This window comes from Pipistrellus kuhlii, unplaced genomic scaffold (assembly GCF_014108245.1).
Source record: "Pipistrellus kuhlii isolate mPipKuh1 unplaced genomic scaffold, mPipKuh1.p scaffold_m20_p_57, whole genome shotgun sequence".
In the NCBI taxonomy this organism is placed as follows: domain Eukaryota; kingdom Metazoa; phylum Chordata; class Mammalia; order Chiroptera; family Vespertilionidae; genus Pipistrellus; species Pipistrellus kuhlii.
The window spans coordinates 341,323-353,838 of NW_023425559.1; the positions used below are offsets into that span (position 1 = coordinate 341,323).

At 68.3% G+C, this 12,516-nt stretch overlaps 1 protein-coding gene across 3 annotated transcripts in view; it reads left to right on the forward strand.

Annotated features, from left to right (window-relative positions):
• The first annotated feature begins 9,401 nt into the window (after window positions 1-9,401).
• Window positions 9,402-12,516, forward strand: part of OLFM1 (olfactomedin 1) — a 32,673-nt gene continuing 29,558 nt past the window's right edge. Inside the window, exon 1 of one of the 3 annotated variants that reach the window (XM_045573838.1) lies at window positions 9,402-9,625. In XM_045573838.1, the coding sequence (XP_045429794.1) occupies window positions 9,530-9,625 (96 nt within the window). In that variant the 5' untranslated portion in view covers window positions 9,402-9,529. Of the gene's footprint in view, window positions 9,626-9,920; window positions 9,961-12,516 lie in introns of those variants that run through there. The other 2 variants (XM_036416898.2, XM_045573837.1) reach the window with 2 other exon arrangements.

Sequence of the window (12,516 nt, forward strand, 5' to 3'; positions counted from 1 at the left end):
ACCTCCAGCCACCCTGGTCCACGCGTCCCAGGTGACGCCAGTGGCTCAGCGCTGCCGGTGACGAGGCTTCGGGCTGCATGTGACCCCCAAGGAGGCCCCGGGCCCGGGGGTCACACCTCGCGGAGCCTTGCTGGGCGCCCGGGAGCAGCTGTGGGCTCAGCACCGCACGGACCCACGTCCCTGCTCCGAACTGGGCCCGTCCCAGCCTCTCCGGTCAGTTCTGCACCCCCACCTCTGCGCCCCATCTCTGCGCCCCCACCTCTGCGCCCCATCTCTCCGCCCCCATCTCTGCGCCCCATCTCTGTGCCCCCATCTCTGCGCCCCATCTCTGCGCCCCCATCTCTGCGCCCCCATCTCTGCGCCCCATCTCTGCGCCCCCATCTCTGCGCCCCCACCTCTGCGCCCCCATCTCTCTGCCTCAGCGGTGTTCAGCGGCCGGGACTGAGGGGCCGTCCCCTCCTTCCCAGCTTCCAGTTCCGTTCTCCTACCTCCCCCCACCTCGCCTCCACCTGGGAGCCCCACCTGCCTCCTGCGACCCCTAAGACTGCCGAGACGGGAAGGCTCCCGAGCTGGGCTGCCACCCAGGCCTCCACACGTGTGCCCGCTGCCCGATCACGGACGGGCCCGCTCCGAGCCCCTCATGGCACAGCGGCTGGGGCCGGTTGGGGGGCAGAGGGGGGACGCCTGGTAGCCGGCAGAGCGACACGTCTGCCCTCACGGCTCCGGGCGCCCAGGGCTGGTTCCAGTGTTCTCAGGGTGACGTGTTCTCCCACAATTGGGAAGACATAGGCAGCCGAAGCCCAGGGCACCCCCTCACCCGTTCCGGTGGGCACGTCTGTGCCTGTGCCTGGGGGGGGGGGGGTGTCCCCGGGGCCCTCTCCTGACGTGTGGCCGGCCAGTGCCAGTGGTTTGCAGGCGGCTCCGGCCCCACCCGTGGCCGTGGGGCAGGCAGGGCTGCTCCCCGCTGCACACAGCCCGGCCTTCCCGGGAGATGGAGGAGGACCGTCCCCGGGCCCGGAGGCTGTGGCCGCCCGCCTCCCTCCCGGCAGTGCGGGTCCTGAGAGCGTGAGGGCGTTTATTCCGGAATTTAATTCCTGATGGAGCCGCGTCCGTCTGCTCTCAGCTCCCCCGCTGGTGCCCGTTTTCCCAGCCGCCGCCTCTGCCCAGAGGGTCGGGCAGCCGGGCCCGCTCTCAGGGTGAACTGGGCGCAGAGTGGGAGAGGCCAGGGGCAGGTGGGGGGCAGCGGGAACAGAGAGAGGGGGCAGGAGGGGGCTGGGCAGCAGAGTGTCCGTCCAGAGACCACGGTCTCCGACACCCACCGTGCCCTGGCCACGTCCCGTGTGGCTCCCCCGTACAGATGAGCATGACCCCACGCCGCCCGCAGGACTGTGCAGCCTGGGGAGCAGGCGGCCTGCGGGCAGGTGGGGGGGCCTGCGGGCAGGTGGGGGGCCTGCGGGCAGGTGGGGGGGCCTGCGGGCGGGTGGGAGGGGCCTGCAGACAGGTGGGGGGGTCTGGGGGCAAATGGGGGGGCCTGCGGGCAGGTGGGGGGGCCTGGGGGCAGGTGGGGGGGCCTACGGGCAGGTGGGGGGGCCTGCGGGCAGGTGGAGGGGCCTGCGGGCAGGTGGGGGGGCCTGCGGGCAGGTGGAGGGGCCTGCGGGCAGGTGGGGGGGCCTGCGGGCAGGTGGGGGGGCCTGCGGGCAGGTGGGGGGGCCTGGGGGCAGGTGGAGGGGAGCCTGCGGGCGGGTAGGAGGGAACTGCGAGCGGGTGGGAGGGGCCTGTGGGCAGGTGCAGGGTGGCCTCAGCACCCTTCTCCCACAGACATGGGCGCATTGGATGGGAAGTCCTGAGAGGACCGCTGTCCACGCCGGGCCTGGCAGGGGTCTGACCTCACACACCGGGCACCCACGACCCTCCCACCCTATGAGGGGCCATGGCCCTGAGGGTGGTCCCTCCCCCACAGGGCTGGTGCCCCATGGGACGGACGTGTGCCCACAGCACGGGGGCTGCGGGGAGGGGCGGTCGGAGCTCTGGTCGGGGTCACGCAGGACAGGGCTCGGGTGTGGGCAACACGACGCAGGCGCCCCTGGCCCCAGAGACTCCGCGCAGACCCCGGGCAGCGCCGCTGGCTGGCAGCCCCTGAGCAGACGGCACCGGCTCTGTCCCCGCCGTGTGCTGGCGGCACCTCCAGAGCCACAGGCTCCCGTGGGTCTGAAAGCCCCCCCCCCCCCCGTCTTCCCCCGCCCGGGCCAGGGGCCGGATCCCATGGGACGGGAGGAGCGCTCCTTCCAGCGAGTGGAAAGATTTAAAAAAATAACAAGCAGAGAAGAGAACATGTAAACAGCGGCCACACGGAAATGTTAGAACCAGAAAACGAAGCACGGACCTAACTTCACCAGATGGCCCAGATGGCCCGGCAGCAGGCGGAGACGCAGGGCCATTGTCGCCCGGACAACGGAATCACTCAGCACGAGGCAGGGCGAGGAGAACGCCGAGGTGGCACTGAGGACGCACCTCACTCCGCGGGGAGAGGCACCCACCGCTTGCACCCAGGGCCCTCTCACAGGCAGGGCAGCGCCTGGGCCCTGAGGAGGAGAGGGTCACCGGAGGGATGCGGGGCGAGCTGGCAGGGACCCCACGGGGGAGCTGAGGGCGCCAGGGGCGGCGGAGGATGCAGGGCACAGAGGTGGGTCGTCAGCACACATGAGGAGTGTGGGCAGCGGCGGGCAGCGGGTAGAGAGAAAACCGCTATTCCACAGGAGCAAGGCAGGAAGGTGAGAAAAGAAGCCATGGAGGTTGGAAACCAACAAAAAAACAGAGAGTTAACAGACCGAGGGAAAAAATGAGGAAAACACAGATCATCAATATCAGGAATGAGGCTTCGTCTTTCTAAGGCAGTGGTCAGCAAACTCATTAGTCAACGGAGCCAAATACCAACAGGACAAAGATTGAAATTTGAGAGCCACATTTTTTAAACTTAAACTATATAGGTAGGTACATTATTAACTTAATTAGGGAACTCCTAAGCTGGCCTTGGCTAAAAACTCAAGGGGCCAAAGAGCCACAGTTTGCCGACCACGGTTCTAAGGGAATCAGAAAACATTATGAATCTTAGATGCCAATCAGCCTGAGAATGTTAAAAATGCAACAAGAGAATGTCATGAATAACTGGAGCAAGGCCACAAATCGGACAACTTCGGTTAAAAGGATAAATTCCTTGAGAAACACTATCTACCCCATGGACAAAAGAGGAAATCTGAATGTCTCTATAGCTATTTTTTTAAATTAGTTTTTTTATTTATTTGTATTTTATTTTTTAAAATATATTTGTATTGATTTCAGAGTGGAAGGAAGAGGGAGAGAGAGAAACATCCATGAGAGAGAATCATGGATCGGCTGCCTCCTGCAAGTCCTCCACTGGGGATCGATCCCACAGCCTGGGCCTGTGCCCTTGACCGGATCAAACCTGGGACCATTCAGTTCTCAGGCCTATGTTCTATCCACTGAGCCACACTGGCTAGGGCTAAAATTAGGGTTTTTTTGTTTTAAATAAAAACAAACCATCCTTTTCACACACAGAGACACACACACACATCCCTCATTAAAAAAAAAAAAAAAAATCCAGGTGAATTCTACCAAATATTCAAAGAGGAAGAAACATCAGATTTACACAAACCCTTTCGGGTGGCAGCTTGATCCTCTCACCATGCAGACAGGGGCTGGAAGGAAGCAGCAATGACAAACCAGGACTCCGCACGGCCACCGGCTGGACAGTCCTTAACGAAGGTCTCAGCCATTGCCAGAATCCAGCCGCGTCTGACCACACCGGTGTCTGCGGTGTCTGCCGGAGAGCAAGAACGGTTTGACGCTTGAAAACCCATCCCTGTACTTTATTGTAAGTAACAGAATAAAGGAGAACCCATGATCGCAACATGACCCAGGCCATGGGGGCGCCCCGTCTCCCCAAGGTGGCCTTAGAGCAGCGGTCGGCAAACTCATCAGTCCACAGAGCCAAACATCAACAGCACAAGGATTGAAATTGCTTTTGAAAGACAGATTTTTCAACTTAAACATCTTCTAATGCCACTTCTTCAAAACAGACTCGCAAGAGATCAGCCGAAGGACTTGTATGCGTGCATGTAAGCGTAACCAAAGGACGCAAAGCTCTGGGGAGGGAGGGCATGTATGGGGGTCGGGGGGGGTGGCAATCGTAAGATATGTACACACATAAACCTTAGTGAAAAAATGAAAAAAAAATAGACTCCCCCAGGCCGTGGTATTTTATGGAAGAGCCACACCCAAAGGGCCAAAGAGCCGCACTGAGCCACGGTTTGCCGACCGGCCTTTGAGGTTCGGACCTCCGCACCTCGGCAGAGGCGGGCGGGCGGGGCTCCTGCCTGGAGGGGGAGGGGGAGTGGCTGTGCGGAAGCTCCCTGGGCCCCGCTGGAAAGAGGGTGTGGCTCGCGGGCACAGGCGGGCGGCTCTGCAGTCAGGCCAGGTGCTGGACTCGATCCGAAGAGAAGATGGGGAGACGAACACAGCGCACACTGGCCACGCAGCGGACGCCGAGGAGGTGCAGGAAGGGCTGCTGACCGGATGCGGTGGACAGCACCCGGCGGCCACCAGAAGCGGGCAGAGGGCTATGGGTGCGGCTGCCCCGGAGGTGCCATCCTGCCCGCGTGTCCGGAGAGCGGGCTCCTGGTGTGGACATGGCAGGTAGAACCCCAGAGGCCGGAACGTGCCAGGTGGACACGGGGGACACGGGAACACCCCCTGCCCTGAGGCCCCGGCCTCCTTCTGCCGGACAGCGGCTCCCAGGACTCCGTGGGCACTGCTTCCTGGACTTGGGCCTGGTGACTTCTGACCCAGACAGGGGTGAGCAGGGAGCCGGGGGCCCTGCATTTCAGCCCCGTCTCTGCCTGGGACTCGGGGTCCTGGCGGCCGGGGTTCCGGGCTGCCCTGGTCCGCAGCAGGGGGCAGGCCCCAGTCCCGCGTCCCGCTGGCCACTCCGGGTGTCCAGGCTGTGCCACGCCCACCGCCCCGTCTCGTGGCTTCCTCATTCCCAGCGTGTGCTGCTTGTGCCCAGGTGGGGCCTTGGCACAGTAGGTGCCCAGCTCAGGAGCCTCGGTTTCTCGGGAGCCGTGGGGCGGGGAGGCGGGGAAGGGAGGGCCGGGCCGGGCAGGGCCTCGGAGGGGCGCTGGGGCCGCCGCAGGACACCCGGCGCGGCTCCGGCCTCATTTGCTAGGAATTTGCAGAGAGGAGAGAGGAGGGTGAGTGCCGTTACCTTGGCAACCGCTGTGTCACGTTACAATGAGGCTGGCGGGGAAAGGAGCTCTTAAAGCAGCGCGGAGCCCGCCCGCGCTTTCCGAAGGGACGGTCCTCCCAGGAGGACAGCAGAGGGGGTGGGGCCCTGGGACCCCATGTGCCAGCTGGTGAGCAGAGCGGCACCCATGACTCTGTACCCACCGGCCTCGTCACAGCACAGCTCAGGGGGCTCAGGGCCGCTGCCCGGCCGGTCCGAACCCCCAGGCCGGGCCGCGCCCACCTCCCCAGGGAGCCGCCACGCTGAGGCGCTCCCCGGCTCCCACATGGGAAAGCCGGCCGCTGGGGCGGAAAGCCGGAGTCTGACCAGTCGGCGGCAGAGAGCCGTGGCCTGGCCCTGGCTGTGGGCACCTCGCGCCTGGACATCAGGCAGCCCAAAGGGGCGACTGGAAGCCAGGCCCTCCGGGAGCCTGCTGGCGGACCCCCAGGACCAGTGACTTGGGGTGCGGGGGGTGGCGGGGCAGACACCAGCATCACAGACCCTGGGACACCAGACATGCAGAGGCGGGAAGGGGGGGCAGCGGAAGGGGCACGGAACACCGTCTCTCTGGCCGGCACGTGGCCGGCGTGGGCACAGGGGGACCGGTCTCCGTGACTTACCTTCTCCGCCTCCGTTTCCCATGCTCCGGGCCGTTCGGCACAGCCCAGGACTTCCCAGCCACAATGCCCCTGAGGCTCCAGGCACGGCGGCCTCACCGCTCAGGGCTGCCACGGGAGGCGCAGGCGGGGCGCGGGGACTGGCGCGCCAGGGTCACAGGTCACCGGGAGGGGACCGGGGCCCTCGGCCTCCCTCCACACCCGCTGGGGAGATGCCAGCCTCGCGGCGCCGGGCATTGCCGGGCGGCTGTTCTGGTCTCACTGGGCATCAGGCTCCGCACTGTGTTTTCAAACCATCACAATGAGCCCGGCCAGCGGGGCTGGGGGTTGAGCGTTGACCTGTGAGCCAGGAGGTCGTGGTTCGATTCCCGGTCGGGGCACAGGCCTGGGTTGCGGGCTTGACCCCCAGCGTGGGGCGTGCAGGAGGCAGCCGATCGGTTATTCTCTCATCATTCATGTTTCTATCTCTCTCTCTTTCTTCGTCTGAAATCAATTTAAAAAAAAAATGTAAGCAATACAATGAGTCTTGCCATCAAAACAACAATAACGCACAGCTTTATTAAGACATAACTCACACACCCCACGATCCGCCATCAAACGAGCGCGTGCCCTCAGTGGTTTGGGGCAGCCTGCACTGTCATTTCCCTCCCTGTGGTTACAGATTGCCGAGCGGTAACGTCTTACCTGCTCTAAGGGAGCGATTCGGTGGATGGTCACATTCACTGGAGCAGACGGGCGCCGCAGCCCTCAGCTCCCAGCGTTGGCTCCCCCCACCCCCGCCCCACCCCTGCGGGCTCCCCCGTCCCTACGGGCCCCAACCCGTCCCTGCGGGCCCCCCCCTGTCCCTGCGGGCCCCCCCCTGTCCCTGCGGGCCCCCCCCCTCCCTGCGGGCCCCCCCCGTCCCTGCGGGCCCCCCCCTGTCCCTGCGGCCCCCCGTCCCTGCGGGCTCCCCTGTCCCTGCGGGCCCCCCCCCCGTCCCTGCAGGCCCCCCCCGTACCTGCGGGGCTCCCCCCGTCCCTGCAGCCCGCCCCCCGCCCCTGTGGCCCCCCCTCCCTGCGGGCCCCCGTCCCTGCAGGCCCCCCCCGTCCCTGTGGGCCCCCCCGTCCCTGCAGGCCCCCCCGTCCCTGTGGGCCCCCCCCGTCCCTGCAGGCCCCCCCGTCCCTGTGGGCCCCCCCCGTCCCTGCAGGCCCCAACCCGTCCCTGGGGGCCCCCCGTCCCTGCAGGCCTCCCCCGTCCCTGGGGGCCCCCCGTCCCTGCAGGCCCCCCCCGTCCCTGGGGGCCCCCCGTCCCTGCGGGCTCCAACCCGTCCCTGCGGGCCCCCCCCCCGTCCCTGGGGGCCCCCCGTCCCTGCGGGCCCCCCCCTCCCTGCGGGCCCCCCTTCCCTGCGGGCCCCCCCCCCGTCCCTGTGGGCTCCCCCCGTCCCTGTGGGCTCCCCCCGTCCCTGCGGCCCCCCGTCCCTGCGGCCCCCCATCTCTGCGGGCTCCCCCCCATCCCTGTGGGCCCCCCCATCTCTGCGGGCTCCCCCCCATCCCTGTGGGCCCCCCCATCTCTGCGGGCTCCCCCCCATCCCTGTGGGCCCCCCCATCTCTGCGGGCTCCCCCCCATCCCTGTGGGCTCCCCCCATCCCTGCAGCCCGCCCCCCGCCCCTGTGGCCCCCCCTCCCTGCGGCCCCCTGTCCCTGCGGGCTCCCCTCAGACCCCCACTGGCTCTCTCTGGTCGCTGAGTGAGCCTGAGCACTGGGGGCACAGACCAGAGAGAGGGAGAACAAGACCCCACTGCCGGCTCTGTGCCCAGCCCCGGCTCAGCCCCGGGCCCCGCCGTGGCTTCCCACCAGGAAGTAGCAGAGAGCAGAGCTCCCCCGGGCAGAGCCCTTGAGAGGGGTGGTGGCAGCCCCCACACCTGCTCCCTAGAGGTCCCCATCCCAGCTCCTCACCCAATGCCCAGAGGCGCCTCCTCCAGGACCCAGTGGCACGGTGACCGGGTGGCACGGTGACCGGGTGGCATGGTGACACAGTGACCGGATGGCATGGTAACAGGGTGGCACGGTGACCGGGTGGCATGGTAACAGGGTGGCATGGTGACAGTGTCCGGGTGTCATGGTGACGGGGTGGCACGGTGATGGGGTAGCATGGTGATGGGGTATCATGGTGATGGGGTGTCATGGTGACGGGGTGGCACGGTGACCGGGTGGCATGGTGACAGTGTCCGGGTGTCATGGTGACGGGGTGACACAGTGACCGGGTGGCATGGTGACACAGTGACCGGGTGGTATGGTGACTGGGTGGCACAGTGACCGGGTGGCACGGTGATGGGGTGGCACAGTGACCGGGTGGCACGGTGGCCGGGTGGCACAGTGACCGGGTGGCACGGTGATGGGGTGGCACAGTGACCGGGTGGCACGGTGGCCGGGTGGCATGGTGTCCGGCAGGAGTTGGCTAGCATCTGGGCCTCGCTCTGGAGCCCCTGGGTGGCCCTCTGAGCCCCCTCCCCCACCCGCAGGCTCCTCCCTCCTGTGACCGAGGACCCGGGCCGCAGCGCCCACTGTGCCTTCTGTGCTGGGGCTGAGCCTCCACTGCCAGCTCCCCCTCACGGGCTCTGTGCTGGTCAGACACTGGCAGGAAAGGTTCCGCCCGGATGGAGGGCTATGTGGAGAGAGTGGTCCCAGGACCAGCTCCCGTGGTGGAGGGACTGGGGGGAGGAGGGAGGAGAAAGGGACGGGGAAGGGGAAAAGAGGGGAGGGGAGGAGAGGGGACGGGGAAAGGGAGCAATCAGGAGGCTGTGCCCACAGCCATGGTGGTCCAGGCCTGGCGGGGAGAGGGCGGGCCTCAGGGGAGACTCGGGCCAGGCTGCTCCGGGAGGTAGAGCTGTGTCCTGTCCCATCGAAACACACCCCCAGGGGCCCACATGGACCCCCAGGGACCCCCAGGGACCCTCAGTACCGTGCCCCCACCCCCACGTGCTCACACCCAACCAGGACACAGCACGCACCCTCACCCACACCCTGAAGGGGACCCAAGCCCCCACCCAGAGCAGGAGGAAGGCCTGTGGGTGCACCCACCCACCACCCACCTGCCCACCGCCCAACCCTGCAGCGTGGCCTGGGTCCGAGCCTCAGCAGCTCTCAGCGAGGCCGCCCGCGGGCGAGGCCTGCTCTTCTGTCCACCCCCCTCCCCGAGGTCCCCCAACCGCGGTCCACTCCCGGCATCCCGCCCGGTCCAGCCCCGGCTGCCGGAGTCCGGTCCCCTGGCTGGGATCGCCTTCAGTTAAATCCCCCGCCTGGTGATGTCACATCCTGTCCGCTCGGCACCCGGCCTCGCCCCGCGCCCTGGGCCCGAGCCCGCCCGTCCCTCCGGCCCCCGCCCCACCCGCCCCACCCGCCCCTTCCCCCAAACTTCTGGCACCGCCGCCCCAGCGCCTCCCAGCCCCGAGCTGAGCCGGGAGGAGGGGCCGGAGAGCCGCCCCGCCCGCCCGCCCCGCCCGCGGCCCAGCCGATCGATATGCAGAGCGGCCGCCCCGCACCGCACACCGCCGGCTCCGGGTGCTGAAGGCGCGGGGACGCCGGGCGCGGAGCGGCAGCCAGCAGCCGGGAGCGCGTCCACGAGCACCGGCTCCGATGCCAGGGCGCGGGGGGTGGCGGCGAGACATGCAGCCGGCCCGGAAGCTCCTGAGCCTGCTCTTCCTCCTCCTGATGGGCACCGAGCTCTCCCAAGTACGTGCACCGCCGGCCCCTCCGCAGAGCGGGCAGCCCGCGGCCGGCCCCCTGCCCGCGCCCCGCCCCGCGCGGGAGGACCGGGTCCCGGTGCCCGCGGCCGCGCTTGGGGCGGAGGGAGGGGCGCAGACCCACAGAGGCGGGTCCCGCTCCCCAGAACCCCAGCCCGGCCCGCCGGGCTGCGGGGACCCCTCCCTGCTGGGAAGTTCAAAGGGCAGCAGGAGGCGGCGGGGCTGGGCCGTGTGGGGAGGCTGTGCGGGGTGTCCCGGCCCCGGTTTGCAGAGGCTGCGCTGAGCTCCCTCCCACCGCACGGCGCCGCCCGCCCGCCCGGCCGCGGTGACCTGCCTCTGAGACCAGACCGGGCGGGCGGCGTGGCTGGGCTGGTGCCCGCTGGGCGCCCGTGGGCTCGGTGTGGAAGGCCGGCGTGGCACACGCTCGGCAGGAAGTGTGAGTGGCAGGTGGGACGCGGGCATGCCCAGTGGCTGCCGGCCCTGCCGGCGGCACAGAGCCTGGCCGGTTCTCCATCTTACAGCTGCTCCTGGGCGCGGTGGCGGGGGAGCTGCCGGCTGCTCGGCGGTGACATTAAAATGCCCTTTGGACAGGCCCCTGTGCCACACTCTGCGCTGAGGGGCCGCCTGAGGAGAGCAATCCAGGAGGCGGGGGGGGGGGGGGGGGGGGAGGACGGGCGGGCGCTGGCACCGCGGCCCCCAGCTCCCACTGCGCCCTCCCTGCTCCCCTCCCTCCCCTCCCTCCCCTCCCTCCTGCTCACCTTCCTCTCGAACAAAAGAGGAAACAAAGGAGGGCGGAGGTGGGAGGTGGGAGAGGCTCCTATCCAAGCACCCGGGTTTTTGCCTGAAGTCTCGCCTGCCCCCCCCCCGTTCCTCACACCACCCCCCTGCTCTGTGGGGGGCGGGGGGGAGGGGGTGCTGCTCCTCTGGCCCCCAGAGGCCCCGACAGCGCTGGGTCCCCAGAGAGGCTCCGCCGGGGGTCCCCCGAGAGCAGCCTGGTGGCAGGAAGGCCTGGGGGGTGGGGGGGGGCTGTGTACTGTGCACGGACAGGTGCACGTGTGGACGGACAGGGACACATGTGCACATGACTCACACACACAGACACACACGCACAGGCAGGAGCATGCAGGCATGTGCTGTGTAGACATGGAGGGGCATGAGGGCCGGCCCCCGGGCCCTGGGAGTGGCTGCCCCAGGCCCCCCAAGCCTTTGGGGCTCCTGACTTCGGGGTCCCTGGGCCTGCGCACCCCGACCACGTCCCTGTTCTTGGGGAGAAGTTTTGGTTCAACTTCAGTCGGAAACTTCATCTCGGGGGTTCGGGTGTCCTCCCGGCCATGCGAAGGGGGAGCCCACCTCTGCATCTCAGCCAGCGCCCCCACCCCCCACACCCCCCCCACCCCCCGCACCCTCACCCTGCGGCCGAGGTCCCTCAGGACCCTGGTCAGCTCCCGGCCCTCCCCTTGGCCCGGAGGCGTTTTCCTCTGAGGTCCTTCCTGAGCCCAGCCGGCCTCTCAGGGAGCCGTGTCCCTCCCTGTGTCCCTCCCTGTGTCCCTCCCTGTGTCCCGGTCGCCAGCCAGGGCCTCCCACCCGCGGGGGGATGGAGGGGGCCGGGGTGCTGCCTGGCCTGCCGCTGAGGCCCATCCTCCCGACAGTGTGGGCGTTTAGGACAAAGGGGCTGAGCCCGGTGCAGAATGTCAAGTCCAGGGAGCGGTCAGCGTACCCGCCTCGGCCACAGCTCCAGGGCCCGCTGCGCTGTCCCCTCCAGGGGGCCGGGTCAGGCCCTGGCAGGGGTGTGGGGCAGGGCTGGGTGCTGGGAATGGGAGAGCTACCTGGGGTGTCCGAGCCCAGGAATCTCACGTTCCTGATCCCAGGGGGGTTCGACCGGAGGGCGCCCCAGGCTGGGCATCCTGAGCCGTGCCCATCACCCCTGCCAATGGCCGCTGCCCTCCGGGCGCCGGGAGACCCAGAGCAGTGCCCCCCCCCCCCAGCTGGGAGGTCTGTCTCCCCTCCGCCCTCCCCCCTCCCCCCTCCCCCCACACACACGCTCAGGAACACAGGAGCATGGAGCCCGCGGAGTGCTTGCATCTGTGTACGTGGGAGCAAGTCGGAGCGTGTGCGTGGGTTTCACCCGCACACTCCATGCTGCTGGGAACACGTGGGTGGCGGGCGGGGGAGCGTGCACATGCCACCGTCCGCGCTCCCCACAGCGCACCACCAGCCTCTCGGCCCAATGCCAGCTGGGATGGATGGCCTACTACGCGCCACACGTGTGACCCCAGTGAACTCTGACCTCAGGCAGGAAGCGTCGGAGGTGGTCTTGTTCTGTGACTTCCATTAAAGGCCTGAGTTTCCCAGCGGGAGGAGGCCTGGGTCCCTCTGTCCCAGGGGAGGGGTGGGAGTGGGGGGTGGGGGCCTGAGCTCCCAGTCCCCTCGGCTGCCCTCCTGTGTGACGGCCTGAGAGGGCCAGGACGCTGTGTAACCACGGCCTTGAGCCCAGCTGTCCTCCCCCCCTCACCCCGTCCCACCAGGCACTGCCCGTGACCTTGAGGCGGCTCCTGACCGCCCACCGTGAAAGCAGGAGGGCTGCCCGGGCTGGGCCCTGGGGAGCTCTCCCTACGGGATCCCAGCCCGTCCCCTCCCCGCTCCCTGTCCCTCCTCACTCAGGCTCGGCCGCCAGCTGGCCGGGCTGCACGTGGGCAGACCCGGGCTCACGGTGCGAGCGGGCCGGCTCGCCATCTGGCCTCCGGGCCGCTGCGCGGGCGCCCGGCTGCCATCATTGTTTGCTTAGCAGGCGGAGCCGAGTGGAGGCTGGTGCAGGGAGGGGGCCTCTCCCGGGAGCTGGAGGCAGCCCTGCAGGAGGCAGCGCCCCCTCCCCCGGGGCCG